The following is a 26,267-nucleotide window of genomic DNA, read 5'->3' on the forward strand; positions in this document are numbered from 1 at the left end:
AGTTGACATGAATGACTGAATTACAGTGAATGTTTATTGATTATATTCTATGTATGAGACATTTCTAAGGTTTTATGTGTGTTACCTCACTTAGTCACAATAACCCCATGAAGTAGACACTATTTTCATCCTAATTTTTAAAATTAAAGCAGCTAAAAGACTGGCGACTAAGTACCTTTCTTCAGGGCATAAAGCTAGCAAGTGATGGAGCCATTTTTTAATCAAGGATGACCCTAGAGTCACCTGCAGCTCCTTTCTGTCTGTTTTTCCCCCTCTCTACCTCCTCTGCCCCTGACGAAATAATAGATGGGAAGGAATTACAGATGATTCTTACTAAGAATGTTAGGAAGGAGTTGTGAATGATTGGGGATTTCCCACTTAAAAAAAATTGGTTTAATGTTGAATGGATTAGGGTCCTAGAAGGAAATAAGCAGCGTATTCATACAGGTTAATTGAGGGAAAGTTATAAAAGGACTATTTAGAACAAACAGGGTTAAGAGAAACCAAGAGATGGTGGGGCACACTAGGTTAGCAACAAGGAACAGTTAACACTTCTAAATGTGAAAGAGGAAAGGCAGAGTTTACTACAGTATAATAGACTATAGTAGCTGTGGGAAAGAGTCACCTTATAGGAGGTGTGGCTTTTGGTGGAAAAATGAAGCTACTGCCTCCCTCAGCTGGGCAGCAGGGAACATGAAAGCATAGATGTAATGAGCTCACTTTCCTTCTGCTCCGGTTTTCTCCTCATGTTTCCCATTTGACCACCCCAACCGGAAGCTAAAGGCCTAGTGGCCAGTTAATGTAACTCCTGGGGTATAGAATGGAGAGTGCATTAGGAGGGTCAAAAGGAGACTATCTAGAATAGTTTACCCAGTTGCCCCCAAACCATTCTTTCTTGTTTTTTGTTGAGATGAAAAGTTAGCGTTCCCAACACAGGAAACCGAATGAAGTCTTATCCACTGTTGCAGAGGTTGACCATGGCTGACTACCTATTTTCGTAACAAGTTTTATTGCAGTACATCCACACCTGCTTATTTATATATTGTCTAAAGTGCTTTGGAGCTATGCTGAAAGAGTTGAGTACCTGTGACGGAGGCTGTGTGGCCCACAAAGCCAATTTACTGCCTGACCCTTTAGGAAGTTTGCCAGTCCCTGACCCCATGAGTTCACGTAGGGATATGGCAGCTCAGCTCTACTCCCACCTAAAGTATTAGCTACCACCAGTATCTTTCATCCAAAATAGTGAAAAGAAAAATGATAAAGAGAATGTGAAGCTTAATTGCTGCAGCCCCTGCTTTCTTTAGCTGGTGTCAAGGCCAAAGTTGATAAACACAGCTTCCTTATTCTTCCTCCCATTCCATTTTTCCTTTTCCTTCTGGCATTTCGTTGGTTTGACCTAGACCTTCATTCCTGTAGGAACTGCATCCTTGCTTGTCCTGTCTTTGTTGGGTTGTGCACTTTTCCATTGATTAGGACTATTGGTCAGGTGAGCCTAAGAGGCATTCCGTGAATCCCTTTGGACTGCAGATATAATTGTTGTCCTTACTGTATAGCAGAACCTGAGTTTCTGTTTGATAATTGGGATTAGTCATTCCAGTCAGTATAGTGACCTCTTACTCTGCCTGATGGTTTAGTGGCATGAGGAACCCGAAGTGGTCAAGGGACAGTCTCAGCTTCCAGTGTAATGGAACCATGACTATGTGCCCTGGTGGATGCATTTTTCTACTGGCCAGTCATACTGAACACAAGGTCACAAAGACAGCAAGGATTCCTTCAGTGGTTTTTTTTTGGTATAATAGTGAGAACAGTCACTCCAACTTTTATCTTTTGGTTTGCAGATCTATTTTGGCTATGGAAAGATGACCCTATATATTGTCCACTAGTTAAAATAGCATCCTGTTGGAGGTCTCTCAACTGATGCAGTAACTGAGCCTTCAGCAGTCAATCATGCCAGTGCTTGAACAAGATAAAACCAGTAAATTTTGTGTGTAAGAGCCCATCACCACACTTCCCTGTAAAATTAGTTAGAGGCATGTAGAGATATTACAATGATATATAAGGTTTTCTATAAATATGTTATGGTTTGGGAGGGAAAATCTAGAATATGTCTGCTCTTGTAGGGACAAATATGTTCTTGATGTGAGCTGTCTCAGGGTCATTATCCTACCAAGTGACTGGTCCTCCCAATACCTTATTGGATGCTTAGTATGATCCTGTGCTATTAGTAGTGGGCACTCAGCAGTGGGTAGCCAGATCATCCTTGGTGGGGGGAGGTCTATATTGTTGGGCTCATGAGCTTCCATTCTGTCACTATGACCACTTTGTACATTGGGTAGGGTGACTAGGGAAAGAGTCTGCAATATCTACTGTACCTTGCTAGTTGGTTTTGGGTGGTCCTTTCTGCTGTGGATACCCCCTAATGGTCATTGATGTGATAACAACATGGATATTTTTACATTGTACCCGTTCTGAGAAATCCATCCATACACTTCTCCTACCATCTTCCTGTTTTCAATCTTTTAGTTTTGTTCTTACCAAGGTCCTGACCAAACCATTAGCAATTGCCCATGGATCAGTGTAGTTGTATACTTCAGGATATCTCTACTTCTACAAAGAGTGTATAGCCAGAACTATTTCCCAGTGTTCTGCTGGCTGTAGAACTTCTTCCACTCCTAATGGCTTTTCCTTTCCACTTCCAGCTGGTAGTAGCATCCTCTGTGCTTACTCCTAATTCAAGCTTGTGCTTTATCCTGTTAGCTGAGCATAGGGAACTCTCCATGAGACCATAAGTGTAGATTGAGGGAGAGGTAGAGAAGCAGTGGGAGGAAGTCTTATTGGATTCTGAGCACTGCTGATGCTGTTGCCTGTACTTTATGAACCTGCTTGGGCCTGGCTCAGATGTGTTGTCTCCATTTAAAAGTGGAAAACTGCTGCACATGCCCAGTTTTATTTTTCAGAGCCTTATAGCACTCTCTATTTCATCACGGTCATTTCAGGTAACAGTCTTTGGGAGTCCCATGGTCATGTGTTGAGTTTCTACTGAAGGGTCTAGTAGCAAACCAGTAGTTGCTTTGCAAATGGAATGTAGTTGGTGACAGAAGAGTCTGTGGCCTTCCTCTCAAACTTCAGGAATTTGCACTTTCACTCTACTGGAAAAAGCCAGAGTCTATAGAGTACTTTTGTCTGCCATGGACATTTCCAATGCCATTGGATTTGCTGAGTCATAAGGCCCAAGTGTCGGGGCAGCTTGAACCACAGCCTGGACGTGCTGCAGGAGCTTTTCTTGGTCTGGACGCCTCTCAAAGGTGACAACTTAATAGGTTGCCTAGTAAGCAGTATGCCCAGATGTATATATTGCCTCCAGAATTCAAAGAAGCCCACTACGTTTTGTGTCCCTTCTTCCTCCCCTTCCCCACCTTGGTGGGCAGTACAAAATGAAGCAACTTATCTTTCTTTGGAAAGGAGTATTTTCATATGCCTCAGAATACTGGGACCTTAGAAGCTTTATTAATGCGATAGGCCCCTGAACTTTGATGCGATTTAACCTGCATTCTCTGCCATCCATATGTTTTTTATTAAAGCATTTGGAGAACTTCCTCTTCCCTTCTTGCCAGGTCCAGTTAGCATAATGTTATTAATATAATATACTAGTACAATTCTTTATGGGCTATCTTGGAATCAAGGGACTTTTGGACTATGTTTTGATTGAACAGGAGAATTGGTATAGCTTTTAGTTATTAGGTGACAGTGAAGGGGTTCTGCTGTTTTGAAGAAAACCTGTGTCTGATTTTTTTTTTTTTTCTGATAAGAATTGGGGCGGGGGGGAGCATTTGTTTGATAAATCCTTTCAATACTAGTTACCAAGAGCTATGCTGATTTGCTGCAGTAAAAATACTACATCTGAAACTGGTTGTGATTGTCAGGTTTGTGATAATTCAACATCATTCTCCAAAACCTACTCTACTTCTGTATTGGCCAAATAATTGAGTTAAATGAAGATGTAGTAGGCATCTTTCAAATATCTGATGGCATGAATCTCTGCAGTTCTCCAAGGGATATCTAGTTGCTTTGATTTACTGTCTTAGCCCTTCCATAATAGTCCTCACTGTGCTGGTTAGAGAACAAGTATGGGGATTTGTCAATTACTAAAATATATACTACTATGTTCAGGGACTGGGGAGATAAGCATGAGTCCTACTCTGAAAAAGCCTTGGGCTGTTACCCCCTTTAGTACTTGACCTCCAAAGACTTTCAGTATGACTAGTAGACTGGTGAGGTTTTGGGACTCTTGGAATTGTCATTTCAGAATCAAGATATGATACCTCCAGGTAAAGGGCAAAAATTAGTTCATTTGAGTGTGACATAGATCTCAAGATTTTAAGGAATGATGTGTGAGACTTGTACATGTTTGCAGGCACAGGAAAAAATCCTGTAAGGGGGGATTGTACTTATAGGAGAGGGTAGTTATAGAACTACTGTAGAGTATGGCCTCCAGTGGACCAATGGAAGGATCACTCTTGAACAGTAGGGAAAGATAGCTATATGCAGCAGGAAGGCAAGAGAATTGGTAGTTGGCAGAAGAGTGGTTGAAATTAAGTATATTGAATAAATGGAGAAGGATTGTGTAAGAAACTGAAGGAGGTCAAGGAAGAGGAGGACTTCATGCGGTTGACCAGGAAGACTGGGAGAGAACTAAGAAGAGGGGCAGAAGGATAAGCATTGTGGGCACTCAAGTTTAAAGTGTCACCATGGGAGTAATTATGAGCAGTGATGATGTATCTTTTGGAGTGTTGTCTTGATTGTTGTCCTGTAATAGAAGTGAAGATTGTAGGAATTAAGGTCAAGAAACTTTGAAGCAGTGTTACTGCATGGATCAGGTATATCTACATTCACATCATGTAGAGTCATGGCAGAGGTGGGTTAGAAATGGAGAGTATGAGCCTTCAGTGAATGTTGAGGAATTTGGGAGATATGAATGAAGAGGAATAGAGGGTGGTGCACCTGTATGGCATGAACATATGGGAAAAGAAGTAGAAAAGAATAATTAAAAACATTTCTTAGGCATTTATTAGATGTCTACTATGATTTTACATGCTTTCCATTGTATTAAATTGCCCAGTTGTCAGACCACCAAAAGGCAGGTAGTGTCCTTATTCCTGTTTTACAGATGAGGAAAAGACAGAGCTAGAATAACTAACCCAAGATCATACACTCATTAAGTGGTAGAGCTTGGATTTGAATGCAGGCAGGCTACCTTCAGAAAACTTATACATTTAATGATGACATGATACTGCCCTTGCTTTTATAGCATATGCTATATAAAATCCTACAAGTGGTCTATAGTAGCATTTGAAACCAAGAAGTCTCCTGTTTTCTCCTCTCATAATTTATAGTGGATGAAAGAATAAGTAACTTCTTGTCAAAGGGATTTCAAGAGACATTTTATCTAAAGGTAGAAGGTATAGAAGGAGTTTTTGAAAAAGTTGAATGGCATGAGAGAGATTATTTAGAACAGGATAGGAGGATGGTCAGCTGTGAAGTGGTTGGGAGGGAACAAGGAGCAAGAGGGAGAAGAGACCAAGTGAGAGCTTAGGTGACCAGGGGGGCTTGCAATAATGCCAGTGGTCAAAGATGATAGGGATTGGAGGCTTGTGGAAGTTAATGGATCTGAATGTTGCAGACAAATACAGGTTAGGGCTCTAGGTGGTGTCAGAGACCTGATGATACAAGGAGACTGGGCTTTCCCTATCTTCATGAAATACATTCCATTCACTGTTCTGTCATTGTTAACCTTAGTCTAGAAAGCCAAATCCTATTCTTATGTCCCAGCCATATAGCTAACTATTGACTTAAAGCACTTTTCATAATCTTTTCTATTATAGTTCACTTTTGCTGTTGTCTTGATTCTGCTTGCTGTCTTTGAGCTGATCCAAGCTTGTTTATATAGATTGGTCATTGGATTGCTGATAGGTTAAGAGAATTTTGGTCTTTTCCCCTCCAATTGCTAATAGTTTACACCTTTAAACACAGCTTTCGTCAACAGTATTTTGGCTTCTGTTCTTTCTGTTCTCATTTGCTACCACATAGCTCTGTGTAGATAGTATAATTTAAGGATGTATGGCTCTCTTCTTATTTGGGAATTAGAGGGAGTGAGGCTGCAGAATCTCTAGACTTTTGAGCAGTTGTGCTGAATGTTATAAAAAATTTCTTGCATAATATTTAAAACCTTGTAAGAGAAACACAGCATAGTAGGACTCCATTGGAATCATTTAGATGTGGATTTGAATGTCCGTACTCCACTTACTAATTATATGATTTTCTTAACTTTATTAACTTATCTGTGAAAAGTGTAAAGTAGTACTTTTTTTCAGTTAGTGGGGTTAGAGAGAATATAATGAAAGCATCTAGTGTAATGTCTGGCATATAGTACTGCTTACTAAATAGTAGCCATTATGATTGTTATACTTTAGTCCTCTATGGTTGCTGCCTCATTTCATCTTAGCTCTTCCCATTGCAGCTTTTGAAATTTTCCTGTTCACTGTGCAGCCCCTGAAATGCTACTGTTTCATGCCGTCCCGTATTTCACATTTGAGTACATCAGTTTTTTTTACCCATGATAGTAAAGTCACTGGACATAGATGCCATGTTCTAGTGGCTCATCTTTCCCACTTGATTCCCCTTTTGGAGAGCCATGTTCTTTCAATCACCAACCTGGTTTTGGTTCTCTTTCTGTTGTCATTCCCCCCCCCCCTTCCCTGTTTGAGTTCCAGTCTGTCTGGAAATTCTTGAATTTGAGAGTAGTGAGTCCTTTTACTTTTCTTCTAGCAGAAGGTCTAAATTTCACTGATAATGAGAAGTATTTATAATTCACACCTGATCATTCATTAGGACAATAATGTTTGAAATGAAGATAGATGGAGAGCTTTTGTATGTATATAGCTACTTGAGATTCTCTTTCTGAAGTGTAGTATAAATAGTAGAAATAAAAGTATAAGTAAATGTAAGTAGTAGAAATCAAAAAAATATATTCTAAAACCTACCAGTCTTAATTATAATGAAGTTATTATTCTTTTCTTTGCAGGGGTTTGTGGAACTGACTATATTTCCCACAGTTGCAAACTTGAATAGAATCAAGTTGAACAGCAAGCAGTGTAGAATATATCGAGTAAGGATAAATGATTTAGAAGCTGCTTTTATTTATAATGACCCAACCTTGGAAGTCTGTCACAATGAATCAAAACAGTAAGTTTTGTACTTTAAAAGTTGATATTTCTAACAGCTATATTTTTCCCATGTTATTGGATTAATTTTTTCAACAGATTTTTCTTAGATTAATCCGTTTTTTTCCTAATTATAATTTCTCTTTTACCACTGCACATTTGGTTCAAGAAATTTTACTAGCTCTGCCCAATATAGTAAGTTACTGTTTCCTTTCTTCAAACTAGTTTTAAAGAGGTATCATCTGAGAATTCTAAATAAATTTTAACCATTTTCCTACTTTTAATGTTGTTTTAAAAATACTTCATAAATATTAAATGTAATCTTAGTATGTTAGGTGGTTGCTATAATCCTTAGACCAGAGACTGCTTTAGACTGTTGTAGAGTATCGTATAAAAATATAGTGTTTTAAATACCTCTTTCCTTCACTTTAAATAAATACTGCGTCTACTGAGGTTACTTTAGTTTTTTATCAGTAAACATGTTGTGATCAGTTTTGTGTTTACTTTTTTCATTTAAGTACTTTGTCTCCACTTTCCCACATATGATATGCTTCACTTTCTGTCATTTTTATGGTCAGGTAATACTCCATTTACTCAGTATTCTATAGTTTGCATGATTGTTTTCTAGTTGTTCAGCATTTGTACAATTTCCAGCTTTTGAGATCATAAATAATGTTGAGTGAATATTTTGGCACAGATAAGTTTATTTTCCTTTGAATTATTTCCTTAGACAAATAGGATTACTTATTATTATTACTTATCATTGTAAAAGGCTTTTAGTATTTTACTTCATTGTGCCCAGTAACATTTATATTAAGTATTGTCAATTACATTTGAGGGCACTTTTTTTTTCAAAGTTCAGATAGCATTGGATTGTATCATGATTCTCTGTTTTGGGGTAGGGTGCCAAAACTTTATTATAACTTTATTTTAGTCAAGATGGTATTTTAGCTCCTCTAGAGGTATAACATTGCCTTAAGGCAGCAATTCTCAAAGTGTGTTTTCCTGACAGGCAGCATCAACATCACCTGGAAACTTGTTAGAAAAAAATAAGATAATAACAGGAAGGCAAACCATCATAGACTCTTAACAATAGAGAACAAACTGAGGGTTGCTGTAGGGGAGGTGGTGGGGGGATGGGGTAAATGGGTAATGGATGTTAAGGAGGGCACTTGTTGTAATGAGCGCTGGGTGTTCTATGCAAGTGATGAATCACTAAATTCTACGCCTGAAATTAATACTATGCTGTGTGTTAACTAACTAGAATTTAAATAAAATCTTGAAAGAAAGAAAAAAAAGAAATTCAAATTCCCATGCATTGGCTTAGATCTACTGAATCCGAAACTGGGGATATAGTCCTGCAGTTTGTGTTTTAACTAGTGTGCCAGGTGATTCTGACCAGGCTAATGCCTAAGAACCAGTGCTTTAAGGGATTTGAAGGGTTGAGAAAGGAGGCTTATCTTTAGACATATTTTTGGTTCCAATTATCATTGGTTCAGAATCTTTCCAACTCAGGAAAGAGAAAAGGAAATGCTTTTGGAAGAATTTAGGGAATCTCTGAATTGCTTCTATAACTTCCCATTGCACAAGATGAGTAGTTGGTGAAATTACATTGCTTTTTCAGCCACACTATTGTAGAACTCATATAAAAACACTTATTATAAAATGATTTGCATCCTCTTTCCCCCCAGAAAAAAAAAAGACCTGTCTTTGGAGTAGTAAGTATACACCACTCAGGAATGGAAAAGGCACCTGTAAAAGAGCTGGTAGGGAAGCCATTGCCTTTCTAGAGTCCAGAATAGCTACCCAGCTGACACTAGAACGCTGCATTTGATGACAGGGTAAGAAGCATCTCCATCTGCCAGTCACAAAACAGTATTTACAACATCTGCTTTACCTGTTGTTGCTGCTCAGGTCTCAGAGAATATAATCAGTGACAGTGCGATGACAGGAACAGTGCACTCCACAGCTGCTGAGGGAGCAAGCTGTACTTTTGCCATGTTTGTTTTGAGGCAATCATATCCCCTAAAATTTTTCTCTAGTGATAGGAAAGATGCTTTATCACTTATAGCATTATAAAGAAAGAAAAGAAGTTATAAAGGGAAATCTTTTCAAAGGTTAGGTTAGGAAATTGGGGTAGATAGAATATACTTTAATTACTTTAATCTTTTCAGTTAGAACCGGAGCTCTGTTAGCCATGGTCACTTAGCAAGTACTTGCTCACTACCCCTGCTTTTCTGTCAAGCACTAAATCTTGATTACTTTATAAGAGAGAGGATGTTAGTTATTTTTTGCTGGTTTTTATTATCTGATTTGTTTAAAAAAGGATTTGAAATTGGTTTTAGAATTTTATTAGTCAACAGTTTTGAAAAGTAACTAATGCAATTAGCATGAAGAGTGAAAAAGCAAAGGATAGTGAGCATGCACTATTAAGTTACTGCAGTTACTATGGGAAAACTGTAGATTTGGGTTTGGTATTTCTGGTTGTCTTACCAAAGAGGGAAACACTATTGTTCATACTATTGATAAGACACAAGATAGAAGCATACCAGTTATTCAGAAGAAATACTGCTTTCCTTAGAAGTTAGATGTGGAAAATATCGCTTCTGGATTACGTTATTTTTAGAGAACTTTGGGAAAGGCAGATAGTTAAGGTCTTTAGGGTGGTCCCTGGATACTTCGGTTACCTAGAAACTTTCTTTCATAAACCAATAAAATTTACACTAAAGCTGAAACAGAAATTAAATATAGCAGTTTTGAAATTGAAAATTTAAATTTAATTCTGTGATAAAATTTCATCTTTAATACATATAAGAATGCCTTAACATTCAAAGAAGTAATATACTACTTCATCACATTTTCTTATTTGTTTTAAAGTTAAGGTGCCAGACCCTCCTATTTTTAATGGAAAGGGTGTGCTTAACTTGGTTGAGATTCAGTACCTTTGAACTGCAGGGGGAATGTAAGGAAGGGAAACATTTAGATAAGAGACTAAAAGACATTTCTACTTCTACCTATTTTACCCAACTAAATGTTAGCTGAGTTGTTAAGTTACCTGTACTAGCAATTAAAAACCCTCTTTGTTATGTTACATGGGTAAGGTAGATGCTCACTTGATCTCTCTCTCTCTCTCTCACTCTTTTTTTTTTTTTTGACTTATTGTCTGCCAATAAAATAATTTCAGCACTTTCTCTAAGTATATTTTGTGTTTGAATCTTATATATGGTTGATAAATTATACTTTGCTCTGTAAGGGCTGTGGCTTTTTGGTTCTCTCTTTTTCCTTTTTTTTCCCCTATATTTTTCTTCTCTTAGAATAAATTAAATATAGACTTTGTCAGGGAAGCTGTTTCTGTGGGTAGCCTACAGTGGCTGACATCTCTTTCTTTTGTTTCCTTTCCTTGCCTGGATAGGCTTTGCCACTTTGAGAAGATCTTTTTTATTTTTCTTGAAAAGCTTCAGTGTTCCAAAGTTCCAAGCATCAGTTTAATTCCTGTCTCCTGTGTTCATTTTTGCTAGAGAATGGCAGTAGAAATGACCAATCTTGTGATATAAATGAAGGTAGCTGTTGAGTGATTAGAAGGATTTTAGAGTAATTGGAGTTGATTTTTTTAATTGCTATTTTTTAATTTTAGTTTTTGCTACTTTTTCAAAAAGATTTTGTAGATCCTTTATTTTAATATAGACTTCTACTATCTAGAGGTTTTAATGTTATTTTACTGATATATAGAAGTAGCTGATTCCCTTACTGATTATGGTTAAGTAAGTTTTATATTAAGAAAGTTTTACATTTTAACTGCCAGTTGTTTTAGTAGTATTGCTTGGGATTAAGTTGTCATAGTTGGAGTAACATTAAAGTTCATTTAGTTAAAACATCAGCAGGAATTTTTCCTATGCTATTTCTCATTCTGCTTGAATGCTTCTAGTTCTGGAGAACTCACTGTATTTTAAAGCACCCCTTTCATTATTTCTGAATGCTAGAAAGTTCTTTATTACATCAAACTACAGTTTGTTTTGCTGTAATATTCACAAACTTATCCATTTAAATATTGTTTTATCCTAATTAAATATTGTTTTCCCCTTTCCAGTCTACAGAATCTCAATACTTTCAACCCTTCCTCATCTCTATCTCTTTCCAAATTTGTTACCATTCTCTCCCTTTGAATATTCTCTGATTTGGCATTGTTTTTTTTCCCTAAGTGTTGTAACCCCGGGACTAGATATAGCCCTTCCTGTTTGAATTAGTTGATAGATGCATGGCAGTAGAGCCATTTTGTCCTTTTTTGTATTCAGTATTTCTATAGCTTGAAATATGTTAGCCTTTCACAAATGGCTACTTTGGTTTTGTTTTGATTTTTTTCTTCCAAATTTTTATTTAAATTCTAATTAGTTCACATACAGTGCAATATTGATTTCAGAAGAATTCAGTGATTTATCACTTACATACAACACCCAATGCTCATTACAGGTACCCTTCTTAATATCCATCATCCATTTAGCCCATTCCCCACACACCTCCCTCTGTCAGTTTGTTCTCTATTGTTAAGCATCTCTTATGGTTTGCTTCCCTCTTTCTCTCTTTTTTTTCTCCTTCCCATATATTCATCTGTTTTAAGGTTTCCTAAATTCTCTATATGAATGAAATCGTATGGTATTTGTCTTTCTCTGACTTATTTTGCTTAGCCTAATACACTCTAGTTCCATCCATGTTGTTGCAAATGGCAAGATTTTATTCTTTTTCACTATATATATATATATATATATACACACACCACATCTTCTTTATCCATTCATCATCAGTTGATAGACACTTGGGCTCTTTGCATAATTTGACTATTGTTGATAACGCTGCTATAAATATTGGGGTGCATGTACCCCTTTGAATCTAGTAGTGCAGTTGCTGGATCATAGGGTAGTTCTATTTTTAACTTTTTGAGGCACCTCGATACTGTTTTCCAGAGTGGCTGCACCAGTTTGCATTCCCACCAACTGTGTAAGAGGGTTCGCCTTTCTCTGCATCTCACCAACATTTGTTGTTTCCTCTGTTGTTAATTTTAAACAAATGGTTATTTTGAGTGTTTCATTCAAGTTTGAGCTGAAGGGAAATCCCCTAGATTTTTTCGTAGAAAAACCTGTTCAGGTACATTTTTCTCCAAGCAACCTTATTTCACAGTATCATATCAAATATTGTTTTGCTTATTTTTAAAAAGTCATCTTATTAATTTGGGTATTGGTTTCTCTTTTGGAAAATGGATTTTCCTGCTGGCTGGCTTATTTATTTATTTTTTCTGTGTGTGTGCAAACTGCCGAAACCAAAGAGAGAAGAGAAACCAAGAGATGAATGTAGAGTAACTAGAACTTTCAAATACTGCTAATAGAAATGTAAATTGAGTTTGAATATACACATACTCTATGATTAGCGTAGGTCTTACTTCTTGGTATATACCCAGTAGAAATGTGTTCATATCTTCACCAAAAAATGTGTACAGAAATGTTCAGAGCAGCATTTGTAATTGTCAAAACTGGAAATTACCTGAAGACTCATCAGTGGTAGAAGGTAGATTGAGGTACATTCTCACACCATTGGAACTCTAAACAGTAACAAGAATGAATGACCACCAGCTGTATGCTGTAGTATGTCTGGATCTCACAGACTTGACACTGAATAAAAAAAGTCTGACACAAGAGAATGTCTATTAAGTTGTTAATTTATCACATTAGGTGTCAGAATAATGGGTAACCCTTAGTGGTGGGAAGTGGGGCTTGGCTAGTGATTACAGGAGTGCTTCTGAGAGGCTGGTAAAGTCTGTTCTTGCTCTGCATGCTGGCTGCTATTGTTCTGTGAAAATTTGTTGAGCTGTCTATTTAGGCTATGTATGCTTTTCTGATGTGTGTAACTGAATCTTAAGTTTTTCAAAATCTGTAGTGATAGTTTTAAGAGGTATATATTATTGACAAATAATTAACGGATTATTTTAATATGAATGTTTATAATAGATTCTTGGAGAAAACTCTTTTGATTACCTTAATTTACTAGTTTTTTAGTATTTCCTACAGCATTACTTGTCTCTTTAAGCTTTGTTTCCTTGAGGAGGGAATGGAGGTTGGGAACTGGAGGTTGAGGATGGTGGTGGTTATACAGCAAGGATGTATTAATATTTTGCAGTCACTATTATTCTGAAAATTGAAAACATTTATTATAATCTTGCCTTGTGATTTTTGGCTTTAATGAGGTTATTATGAAAAGAAACATATTTGATTCATATTATGAAAGGAAACACTGAAATCCAAACCATGAGAAGATTGTTCCTCATAACTGACTTTCCAATAGATTCCACTTACAATGACTCACCATTTTATTTGGACCACTTTACCTTTTCTCAGGAAATGAGGAGATTAAGTGAGAATAATTTCCCATAAAAAAAAAGTGAATAGTCTAATATGTAATGTTTAAATTTGGCTTTTTATGTAATGATTGCTTTTTATTTTTGAATTTCACAGATAACTGGGGGAAATTACAGGTTTCTTCAATAATCTTTCATATTTAATGTTTTTGAAATTTTATTGAAAAGAAATTGCAATCTTTAGATATACAAAGTAGCCATTAAAATTAGATGGTATGTTAACTAAGTGCTGGCAAGAATGTGAAGCAACTGGTAGTTTTATATATTGCTGGTGGGAATGTGGAATGGTATAGACATTCTGGAAAACAGTTTGGCATACTCTTACAAAGCTAAACATATTTTACCATCTGACTCAGCAGTCCCACTCTTGGGTATTTGTACTATAAAAATGAAAATTAAATTCACATGAAAAATAATATATAGTTCATAGCTGTTTTATTTGTGATAGCCAAAAGCTGGAAGCAACCCACATGTTCTTCAGTGGCTGAATGAATAAACAATAAATAATCTGTGGTCCAGTCTATATCGTGAAATGCTATTCAGTATAGAAAGGAACAAACTATTGATCCATGTAATGCCTGAGGTGAATTTCAAAGACATACTGAGTGAGGCAAGCCAGTCTCACAAGGTTGCTTTCTGTATGACTCCATTTATTTGACACAAGGCATAGCACAAGGTACTCTTTGGGATGATGGGCCTGTTCTATATCCTGATTGTGGTGGTGGCACATATGTGTAAGAATTTACAGGATTATATACCAAAGGAAAAAAGAGTTGTTTTTGCTGTATGTTAATTAAAAAAAAAATAGATGGTATGTGAAAACACAGATTTATTCATTTTTATTGTGGTCTTATAGTTTTTACACATTTTACATATCTATCTGACAGGAAGAAATAGTTAAAGTTATTATTTTTTTAAGATTTTATTTATTTGTCAGAGGGGGCGAGCGAGCACACAAGCAGGGGGGAGCAGCAGGCAGAGGGAGAAGCAGGCTTGCTCAGTAGCAAGGATCCTGATGTGGGACTCGATCCTAGGACCCTGGGATCATGACCTGAGCCAAAGGCAGATGATTAACCAACTGAGGCACCCAGGTGTCCTGAAATAGTTAAAATTAGTGAGAAATCTGTTTAAGTGCTTCCAGAACGTTTGCTGTGTAGTTGTTAAAAGCTAAAGTGAATACATCCTTCCTAGTTAGTAGAGAGATGGAAATGGAGAGGAATGGCTTCTGTCAGGTTCAAAGTGTATAACTTTAATGTTTTCTTTAATGGTTATTCCCATTTTATTTTTCCTATAATCAGTCTGTACAGTATGTGAATCCTGTCTTTTAAAATTTTATTAGGCTAGTGAAATGTAACTAACTTTACTTTGTGGATTCACCTAGTGGCAAAATGATAAACCTAAAGGTGCATATGGCTCATGGGGTTGTCTTTCATCTCATTTTCTGGTTCTGTCATTCCTTGTGTTTTTTCTTTTATCCATTTTGTCAGTTTTCCTTTAACTGATTTCAATGAGGAAATTTAATATGTGTTTAGATATTCCCCAACTTAGGACTGTTTAACTTAGCAATTCTTCAACTTTATGATGGTGCAAAGGTGGTGATACACATTTAGTAGAAACCATACTTTGAATTTTGATTACTTTCCCGAGTTAGCAATATGTGGTACCTGTGTGGAGCTGTGTGGTGAGCCACAGCTCCCAGTCAGCCATGTGATCACAAGGCTAAACAATCTGTATACGTAGAACCATTCTGTATCCATACGGTCATTCTATTTTTCACTTTCAGTATAGTACTCAATAAATTTCCTGAGATGTTCAACACTTTATTATAAGATAGGCTTTGTGTTAGATGATTTTGCCCAGTGGTAGGCTAATGTAAGTGTACTAAACACGTTTATGGTAGGCTAGGCTAAGCTGTGATATTTTGGTAGGTTAGGTGTATTAAATGCATTTCAACCTAGAATATTTCAATTTATGATGGGTTTATTGGGACATAACCCCATTGTAAATGGAGGGAGATCTGTGTGTATGTATATATGTATGTGTACATATATACACATGTGTGAATTGTTTTTAGTGAAATAAAATTAGAAAATTGGATGGGAACAAAGTTTTAATATTTCCATGACTTCTCTGTGTTGTTTTCATCTAATGGGAAATAAGGTCAAGTAACTATTGAACAGATACTGATTGAGTAGCCCCCTGGCATACAGGAGATGTAACAGTGAAGCAGCCAAAAGTTGCCCTCCTTCCTTAAGCTTATATTGTCAGGCCTGGGGAGTGAAGGTAAGCAGTATTACATTTTGAGGACTCGGTACCCATCCTAACTCGTTTTAAACATCTTAATTTCTTTTTTTTTATATTAATTTTTTATTATGTTATGTCACCATACAGTACATCCCTAGTTTTTGATGTAATGTTCCATGATTCATTACTTGCGTATAACACCCAGTGCACCATGCAATACGTGCCCTCCTTAATACCCATCACCGGCTTATCCCAATCCCCCACCCTCCTCCCCTCTGAAGCCCTTAGTTTGTTTCCCAGAGTCCATAGTCTCTCGTGGTTCATTCCCTCTTCTGTTTACCCCCCCTTCATTCTTCCCTTTCTTCTCCTACTGATCTTCCTAGTTCTTATGATCCATAAATGAGTGAAACCATATGATAATTGTCTTTCTCTGCTTGACTTATTTCACTTAGCATTATCTCCTCCAGTCCCATCCATGTTGCTGCAAATGTTGTGAAATCGCTCTTTTTCATGGCTGAGTAATATTCCATTGTATATATGGACCACATCTTCTTAATCCAGTCATCTGTTGAAGGGCATCTCAGCTCCTTCCACAGTTTAGCTATTGTGGACATTGCTGCTATGAACATTGGGGTGCATATGGCCCTTCTCTTCACTACGTCTGTATCTTTGGGGTAAATACCCAGTAGTGCAATGGCTGGATCATAGGGTAGCTCAGTTTTTAACTTTTTAAGGGACCTCCACACTGTTTTCCAAAGTGGCTGTACCAACTTGCATTCCCACCAGCAGTGTAAGAGGGATCCCCTTTCTCCACATCCTCTCCAACATTTGTTGTTTCTTGCCTTGTCAATTTTTGCCATTCTAACTGGCGTAAGGTGGTATCTTGGTGTGGTTTTGATTTGAATTTCCCTGATGGCTAATGATTTTGAACATTTTTTCATGTGTCTGTTAGCCATTTGTATGTCTTCACTGGAAGAGTGTCTGTTCATATCTACTGCCCATTTTTTGATTTATTTGTTTCCTGTGTATTGAGTTTGAGAAGTTCTTTGTAGATCTTGGATACTAATTTTTTATCTGTAGTGTCATTTGCAAATATCTTCTCCCATTCTGTGGGCTGCCTCTTAGTTTTTTTGACTGTTTCCTTGGCTGTGCAGGAGCTTTTCATCTTGATGAAGTCCCAGAAGTTCATTTTATCTTTTGTTTCTCTTGCCTTTGGAGATGTGTCATGAAAAAAGTTGCTGTGGCCGATGTCAAAGAGGTTGCAGCCTATGTTCTCCTCTAGGATTTTGATGGATTCCTGTCTCACATCAAGGTCTTTCATCCATTTGGAGTTTATCTTTGTGTATGGTGTGAGAGAGTGGTCAAGTTTCATTCTTTTGCATGTACTGTCCAATTTTCCCAGCACCATTTATTGAAGAGACTGTCTTTTTTCCACTGGATGTTTTTTCCTGCTTTATCAAAGATTAGTTGCCCAAAGAGCCGAGGGTCCATTTCTGGGTTCTCTATTCTGTTCCATTGGTCTATGTGTCTGTTTTTGTGCCAGTACCATGCTGTCTTTGTGATCACAGCTTTGTAGGATAGCTTGAAATCCGGCAAAGTGATGCCCCCAGCTTTGTTTTTCCTTTTCAGCAATTCCTTGGCGATTCAGGGCCTTTTCTGGTCCCACACAAATTTAAAGGCTGTTTGTTCCAGTTCTTTGAAAAATGTCATTGGTATTTTGACCTGGATGGCATTGAAAGTGTAGATTGCCTTGTGTAGCATAGACATTTTAACTATGTTTATTCTTCCGACCCATGAGCATGGAATATTTTTCCATCTTTTTGTGTCTTCCTCAATGTCTTTCAAGAGTGATTTATAGTTTCTAGGATATAGATCCTTTACGTCTCTGGTTAAGTTAATTCCAAGATAACGTATGATTTTTGGTGCTATTGTAAATGGAATGGATTCCCTAATTTCTCTTTCTTCAGTCTCATTGTTCGTGTATAGAAATGCAACTGATTTCTGAGCATTGATTTTGTATACCCCACATTACTGAATTGCTGTATACGTTCTAGTAATTTGGGGGTGGAGTCTTTTGGGTTTTCCATATAGAGTATCATGTCATCTGCTACAAGAGACAGGTTGACTTCTTCTTTGCCGATTTGGATACCTTTTATCCTTTTTTGTTGTTTGATTGCTGTTGCAAGGACTTCTAGTACTATGTTGAATAATCATGGCGAGAGTGGGCATCCTTGTCGTATTCCTAATCTTAAGGGAAAGGCTTCCAGCTTTTCCCCGTTGAGAACGATATTTGCTCTAGGCTTTTCATAGATGGTTTATATGAAATTGAGGAATGTACCCTCTATCCCTACACTCTGAAGGGTTTTAATCAGGAAAGGATGCTGTATTCTGTCAAATGCTTTTTCTGCATCAATTGAGAGGATCATATGGTTCTTGACTCTTTTCTTGTTGATATGATCTATCACACTGATAGATTTGCGAATGTTGAACCACCCTTGCATCCCAGGGATGAATCCCACTTGGTCATCATGGATAATCCTTCTAATGTACTGTTGGATCCTATTAGCTAGGATCTTGTTGAGAATTTTGGTGTCCATATTCATCAGGGTTAGTAATTCTTCTTTTTGATGGGGTCTTTGCCTGGTTTGGGGAGCAAGGTAATACTGGCCTCATAGAATGAGTTTGGTAGTTTTCCTTCTGTTTCTATTTTTTGAAACAGCTTCAGGAGAATAGGTATTATTTCTTCTTTGAATGTTTCATAGAATTCCCCGGGGAATCTGTCAGGCCCTGGACTCTTGTTTTTGGGGAGGTTTTTGATCACTGCTTCAATCTCTTCATAATTAATTGGTCTGTTTAATCACTTTCTTCCTGTTTCAGTCTTGGTAGTTTATAGGTTTCCAGGAAGGCATCCATTTCTTCCAGGTTGTTTAATTTATTGGCATAAAGCTGTTGATAAAAGTTGCTAATGCTCCTTCCTATTTCATTGGTGTTGGTTGTGACCTCTTCCCTTTCATTCATAATTTTATTAATTTGGGTCCTTTCTCTATTCTTTTGAATACGTCTGGCCAGTGGCTTATTGATCTTATTTATTCTTTCAAAGAATCAGCTTCTAGTTCTGTTGATCTGCTCTACTGTGCTCCTGGTTTCCAATTCATTGATCTCTGCTCTAATCTTGATTAGCTGCTTTCTCGTGAGTGGGTTAGGCCTGTTCTTCTGTTCCTGTTCCAGCTTCTTGAGGTGAGAATATAAAAACTGGAATTTGGATTTTTCTGGCTATGTATTTTCCCATTAGGACTGCCTTTGCAGTGTCCCATAGGTTTTGGACCAGTGTGCTTTCATTCTCGTTGGTCTCCATAAATTATTTAAATTGATTTTTAATTTTCTGGTTTACCCAATCATTCTTGAGCAGGATGGTTCTTAGTTTCCAAGTGTTTGAGTTTCTTCCAAATTTTTCCTTGTGATTGAGTTCCAATTTCAAAGCATTGTGGTCTGAGAATATGCAGGGAATAATTTCAGTCTTTTGGTATCGGTTGAGACCTGTTTTGTGACCCAGTATATGGTCTATTCTGGAGAAAGTTCCATGTGCATTCAAAAAGAATGAGTATTCTGTTGTTCTGGGGTGTAGTGTTCTGTATATATCTATAAGGTCCATCTGGTCCAGTATGTCATTCAAAGCTCGTTTCTTTGTTGATTTTCTGCTTAGGTGATCTGTCTGTTGCTGACAGCGGAGTGTTGAGGTCCCCTACTATTAACGTATTATTATGTATATGTCTCTTTATTCTGGTTAAGAGTTGGCTTGTGTATCTAGTTGCTCCCCTATTGGGGGCATAGATATTTATAATTGTCATATCCACTTGTTGGATACATCCTATAAGAATAATATAGTGTCTTTCTGTATTTCTAAGTACAGTCTTTAGTTTAAAATCTTATCTGTCTGATATGAGAAATGCTATCCCAGCTTTCTTCTCAGGTCCGTTGGCATGAAAAATGGTTTTCCATCCCTTTACTTTCAGTCTGGATGTATCTTTAGGTTCAAGACGAGTCTCTTGTGGACAGGAAATGGATGGGTCATGTCTTATTATCCAATCTGCAACCCTGTGGTATTTTATGGGAGCATTTAGGCCCTTCACATTGAGAGTGATTATTGAGAGAGATGAATTTAATGATGTCATGTTGCCTGTGAAGTCTTTGTTTCTATAGATTGTAAATTTCTGTTCTGTATCACTCTTGGGGCCTTTTTACTTTTATAGAACCCCCCTTAATATCTCCTGTAGGGCTGGTTTGGTGGTTATGAATTCGGTCAGTTTCTGCCGATCCTGGAAGGTCCTTATCTCTCCATCAATTCGGAGTGACAGCCTTGCTGGATAAAGAATCCTTGGCTGCATGTTCTTCTTGGATAGAGCTTTGAAAATACCCTGCCAACACTTCCTATCTTGCCAGGTCTGTGTAGACAGGTCTGACGTTATTCTGATATTTTTACCTCCGTACGTAAGGAATCTCTTCACCCTGGCCACTTTCGATACTGTATCCTTGGATCTAATATTTGCAAAATGCACTATGACATGACATGGAGTAGGTTTGCTGTGATTCTCCTTGGGAGGGGTCCTCTCTGCCTCTTGGACACGAATGCTTGTTTCCTTTGCCAGATTAGGGAAGTTTTCAGCTACAATTTGTTCAAATATCTCTTCTAGACCTCTCTCTTTCTCCACCCCCTTGGGGATGCTGATGATTCTGACATTGGAACGTTTCATTGAGTCAGTAATCTCCCGTAATCTACATTCTTGAGATTGGATTTTTTTGAGCCAAGTTTGTGTTTTAACTTTCTCTTCTACCATCCCATCTTCCAGTTCACTAATTCGTTCTGCCTCATTTACCCTGGCCGTCAGAGCATCTAGTTTAGACTGCCTTTGATTCATAGCATTTTAATTTCTGCCAGATTCGCTCTCATTTCCACCGTTAGAGATTCTATATTCTCATTAATATTTTTGTTAATATTTTTTTCAAGTATACACATCATCTTGACCATTGTTACTCTGAACTCCATTTCTGACAATTTGGTTATATCCATATCCATCATTTCTGTGGCAGAGGCCACAGTCTCTGTCTCCTTTCTTTGCTGAGGGTTTCTCCTCCTCATAATTCTGATGAGGAGAGGTTGCGGGGATGCCCTGAGCACAAATTATTGACCAGGACCCAGGCAGTGTGCACTTGTTTTATAGGGACCTTAGGGATGTGGGCTTCTTGATTTTTCAGCCTGCCTTCTGGGTGGAGGGGCCTGCTGCGTTGATACTCAGGCAACCCTATTTGGGTAGAGTTGCCCTGTCCCCTGTGAGGGGGAATGGGGATGGGCACAATGTGAGCCGGTATTTTCAGGCTTTTGTTCTCTGGCGGCTTTCCCTGGCGGTGTTCTGTGACTCTTCTTAGAGTCAGAGCAGCAGTGGCCAAATCCTAGCCTCTGTCTCAGAACAGAGAGATCGCAGTCCGCTCTCCACTGAGCTCTCTTGGCCACTTTAACTCTGTTTCTGTCGGTGCTGCCAAAAACCGTGCAGTGTACCAGGTTTTGCGCCCCACAGCCAATGTCTCAGCCCTCACTTCCAGGGCCGGCATGTCTTGTCCTTTGTGCTTCTAACACCGCCAGCCGACCCCAGTTCCCGCACATGCTCCCGAGCTCCTGGTTTCAGTCCGGTTCCAGTGAGCGCTCCGGAGCTCCGGTTTTCAGTCTGGTTGTGCGAGTGCTCCCGAGCTCCTGGTTTCAGTCTAATTTGAGTGTGCGCTCTGGAGCTCCGGTTTTCAGATTGGACGCGCGTGCGCTCCTGAGCTCCTGGTTTTAGTCCGGTTCCAGTGAGCGTTCCAGAGCTCCGGTTTTCGGGTTTCAGGTCGCACGCGTGTTCCCAGGCTCACAGTGTCCGTCTCAGTCTGCTTTCTCGCGGGTGTTGGTCCGGGAATCCGGCCCCCTCCCTGGTGCAGGTGGCTACTGCTTCCCAGTGCCCGAGCATGGCGGCTCCCTCCCCCTTCCATTTATCTTCCGATATCTGTGCATGGATTCATGGTTCCCCACTTCATACCTCAATATTCAGCACTGGAGATGTTCTTTTGTAGAGATCCAGATGTATCTTCCTGCGTCTCAGGCTGATTCCGTGGGTTTTCAGGATGGTCTGGTACATATCCAGCTCGACTTGGGACCAGCTGAAAAAGGGGTCCCATATTCCTCTGCCATCTTTTCTCCTGGTCTAAACATCTTAATTTCTGTCAGATCATAGAGCTTGTGAATCCATTGAAATTTTTGCCGGATTGATATAGAATAATTATTTCTTCAATTCTACATATATTCTTTTCACTTCCATCAGGAAAGTGTAGTGGCTTTGGCATTCCAAAATTAATGAAGGATATGATAATCATATCATGGCATTGGCGAGTAGACTGTGTATGACATTGCATCTGTTATTTAATAGGTTTCGTCATGATGGGTAGAGTAATAGTTACTTGCCTAAAAAATAGTCTCATAGATTACACAAAATTATATAATACATAACAAATGCTACCAAATATTTAAGAAAATACTTTGTGAAATGTTTGACTTATTATTAAAACAGGCTGTTTTTTTGTTTTTTCCAGGAGAAATCTAAATTATTTTTCCAATGCTTACGCAGCTGCAGTTAGTGCTGTGGATCCTGATGCAGGAAATGGAGAACTTTGCATTAAGGTTCCATCAGAGTTGTGGAAACACGTTGATGGTAAAGTACCAAAAATATATTGACTGGACAGTAAAATCATGTTAGACTCAGTGACTGAACACTTTTACATGAAAATTAATGATGTCATAATTGTAAATTAATAAGTTGAAATATACAGAAGTTGGAAGCTCTTTTTTTTCATAAGGATCACTGGTTAATAGGAAAATAGCAATTAAGGGCTGTGACAAAACAACTCATTCACTGTTGTTTTTAAAGTGAGAGTTATAAAAAAAATTGGATCATTGGAATAATTTTGTCAAGAGTTAAGAACCCATGCAGTGTCAAAGCAGTTTAGAATTATAGCATTTCATAGCAAGAAGAATCCTAAAAAAAATCACCTGGTTCAATTCCTTCCTTTTACAGAAGAGTAATCTGAAGTCCAGACAGTGAGTGACCTATTGAAGGTCACTAATTAGTAGTTGAGTCAGTGCTAGAACATAGGGTTCTGTGTTTTGCACTTTTGAGCACACTCTGTGCTATTATTTCTAAATTTTCATTTTCCCTTGTATAAAGCCACAGCCATTATAATTACTATATATAACTTGTCTACCTTTATTTAGCCAATAACGAAGATAAAGAAGTAAGAAACTTTTTGTTTTGCTTTTACCTTTTTTTTTTTTTTTTAAAATAGTTTATGTGTTTGGGGGCGATTTTTCTTGAGAAGAGTTGCCCAATTTAGGGGACAGGCATAGAAGGCTATCATTTCATGTTCAGGGATTGGAGACAGTCCATATGGTTGTAGTGTTTTGAGGGAAATGAAAAGAAACCTCTTTTAATCTTATGAAATCAACATGTACTTGTTATGTAGAAATTAAAGATAATATAATAAATAATGCATTATGTAAATTCTCAGCTTTTCCCACTCACCCCTCACTCCTATTCCCCAAAGTCAACTAGGGTTAACAATCTGGGGGTCTTTTTAAGTCCTTATTTTTCAGGTTTTGCATTGAATCTAGTTTTGAACTTTTTTCTTTATGCAGTGTATCATTGTCAGAAATGTTGGGAGAAGGATATGGCATGACCTGAGCCATATTTTGGGAGAGCACAGCTAGCAGTGATTAGAATTGACTGGAAGTAAGGACATCAAGGGAGGCAGGCTATTGAGTTTAGTATAGATAGAACGTGAGAGCCTAAACAAGGGTAAGTAGTGTAGGTTTTCATTTAAAATTGAACTTTGATTCCCATTTTATGTTTAGTGTAAGCCTTTGCCCTTTTTATATAGATCACTGTTACTTAATTATATATTTGTATGTCAATGGATGTATATATTTATTTGTTGCAGAATTAAAGGTCCTAAAGATACACATCAATTTTTCTTTGGATCAGCCAAAAGGAGGTCTTCATTTTGTGGTACCCAGTGTTGAGGGAAGTATGGCAGAGAGAGGTGCTCATGTTTTCTCTTGTGGGTATCAAAATTCCACAAGGTAGATTATTCTTATATATTTCAATTAATTTCATTTTTCAGTTGCATTTTTTCTGTGTATATGCAATACATGTGTTTAGTGTAAAATGAGAAGTGTGAGCTTGATCCTCAAATTTACCTCTTCTGAATCTTGTTCCACTAGTCATTCCTTCTCAGTCCTGTCTTGCCTTTTCTCTTTCCTTCTCAAAAAAGAGATTTCTAAAATCATCTCAATTCTTTATTTTTTAACTTTATACTGAAGTAAAATAGCATACAGAAAATTACACAAATTGTAAGTAAAAGTTCAGTGAATTTTCACAAGGGAACAAACCTATGTAATTCCACCCACATCAAGAAAAAGTTCATCACCAGCATTGTAGAATACCCCCTCGTACCCATTTCCATTCACTACTTGCTCACCTAATGTCCTCCTTCCCAAGGTTAACCACTATTCTGATTTCTAAAATACCGCAGCTTAATTACACCTGCTTTTGAACTTTATGTAAATGGAAGTTATGCATATAGCTCTTTATATCCAGCTTTTTTTGTTCAACACTATGGTAGTGAGATTTACCTTCATTGTTGTATATAATTGTAGTTCATTCCCAGGCTCAATAGCTCACTATATGTTATTGAAATGTTATAGTATGCATAGTCTCTTCAGATTGTTATTAATAATCTTCAGATTATTAACTCCTTCAAGTTGGATGATGTCTTACACTTCTTTGTTTTGCAGTATCAGGTACATACCCTGGCAGGTAGTAAAACCTGACCTTGATAGAAGGTGGTATAGAAATGTTATGTCTGGCTTTATTAGCACTATTTGAATTAATACAGTGCATCATGTTCTCTAAAACAATTCTCTGACTTATGGATCAGATTCTGAATATTGTTTTTTTAAACTTAATTATGAGCTTTTTTAGTTTCTGGAAACGAATACTACATAAAAACTGACCATTGTGAATGTGCAAGTGAAAATAACTTTTAAGTTAAAAATTCAAAGCTAAGAATTGCTTATCTCTTTTTTAAGGTTTTGAACTGACAGTATCATATGATATATTTTCTTGATATTGCCAAATAATATTTGGCAAAAACTTTCTATCTTTAATCAGATTCTTTCAAGTTATACAGTAAAAAGTTTCAATAGGCAAATAGCTGAAGTTTCTTTTTGCACATATTCTGTAAATGTTAGAATAACTTATAAGTGGGGGAAACAATGTAGGTTACACTTTCACTGTTTTTTTATGCTGTTGATATTTTTTTCTAGATTTTGGTTCCCATGTGTTGATTCGTACTCTGAATTATGTACATGGAAATTAGAATTTACAGTAGATGCCGCAATGGTGGCTGTTTCCAATGGAGATTTGGTGGAGACAGTGTATACCCATGATATGAGGAAGAAGACCTTCCATTACATGCTTACCATCCCAACAGCTGCATCAAATATCTCTTTGGCCATTGGACCTTTTGAAATACTTGTAGATCCATATATGCACGAGGTAAGTCATAGCTCCTTGTTCCAGCCTTTCACCCCTGATAAAAGGAAGGATAGTAATGAAATACTGAGTTTTTCCTAACTCTTTCAATTATCCAGAATATCACTAGAGAGGAAAGGATTCTTTATCTGATATATTTAATGATGTGAATTCATGAATGAATTCCTTTCAAAATGTTACATTAAAGTTTTAGATTTTTTTTTTACAACAGAGAGCTTGGAGTTCCAAAGGAGTTTCAAGTGTACCTTGATTAGAATATGAGTTGATTTATGTAACTACTCTGTATTAGTGCCATCTTATTGTTTGACATATTTATGAATGTTACAGTCCCATCTCTGGAATCTGAAATATTACAATTTCAAAATTAAAGAACAAGATTTGTTCTCGCTTCAGCATATACAGAGAAAGAAAGATAAGGCTGAAGCCGAGTTTAGAATTCTAGTCAGCACACTTGTGAAGGCTTCTTGCAGTTTTCTTCTGTCCCATATCTTGCCATAAATCGTATGTTGATTGGCAGACCAATTAATGCTTTTAGGCCTCCCTAAGGATGAGACTTCTGGCGTTTAGGAAGTGATGTTTTGGTTATTGACCTCTCTACTTTTGTACCTGTTTAAGGTAACATTTGAATGAATCTCTTTTTATTTACTCTTGGTCCCTAACATTTTCAATTTTAGATTTTTATTTCTTAGTATAAAACTAATATATACATGTGACCATGTATGTCTCAATGGTGTTTCTTTCTGTTATGCGAGCAAAAAATTGAGAGCA

The 26,267-nt window shown here is 37.4% G+C and overlaps 1 protein-coding gene across 4 annotated transcripts in view; it reads left to right on the forward strand.

Annotated features, from left to right (window-relative positions):
- The window catches only part of TAF2 (TATA-box binding protein associated factor 2), an 88,371-nt gene that overhangs the window by 3,394 nt on the left and 58,710 nt on the right, over window positions 1-26,267 (forward strand). For all 4 annotated transcript variants that reach the window (XM_045805737.2, XM_045805738.2, XM_045805739.2 and 1 more), the window contains exons 3-6: window positions 7,082-7,242; window positions 22,483-22,601; window positions 23,884-24,025; window positions 25,271-25,502. In XM_045805737.2, the coding sequence (XP_045661693.1) occupies window positions 7,082-7,242; window positions 22,483-22,601; window positions 23,884-24,025; window positions 25,271-25,502 (654 nt within the window). The remainder of the gene's footprint in view (window positions 1-7,081; window positions 7,243-22,482; window positions 22,602-23,883; window positions 24,026-25,270; window positions 25,503-26,267) is intronic.

This window comes from Ursus americanus, chromosome 9 (genome assembly GCF_024610735.1).
Source record: "Ursus americanus isolate L20-20 chromosome 9, mUrsAme1.1.p, whole genome shotgun sequence".
NCBI lineage: Eukaryota > Metazoa > Chordata > Mammalia > Carnivora > Ursidae > Ursus > Ursus americanus.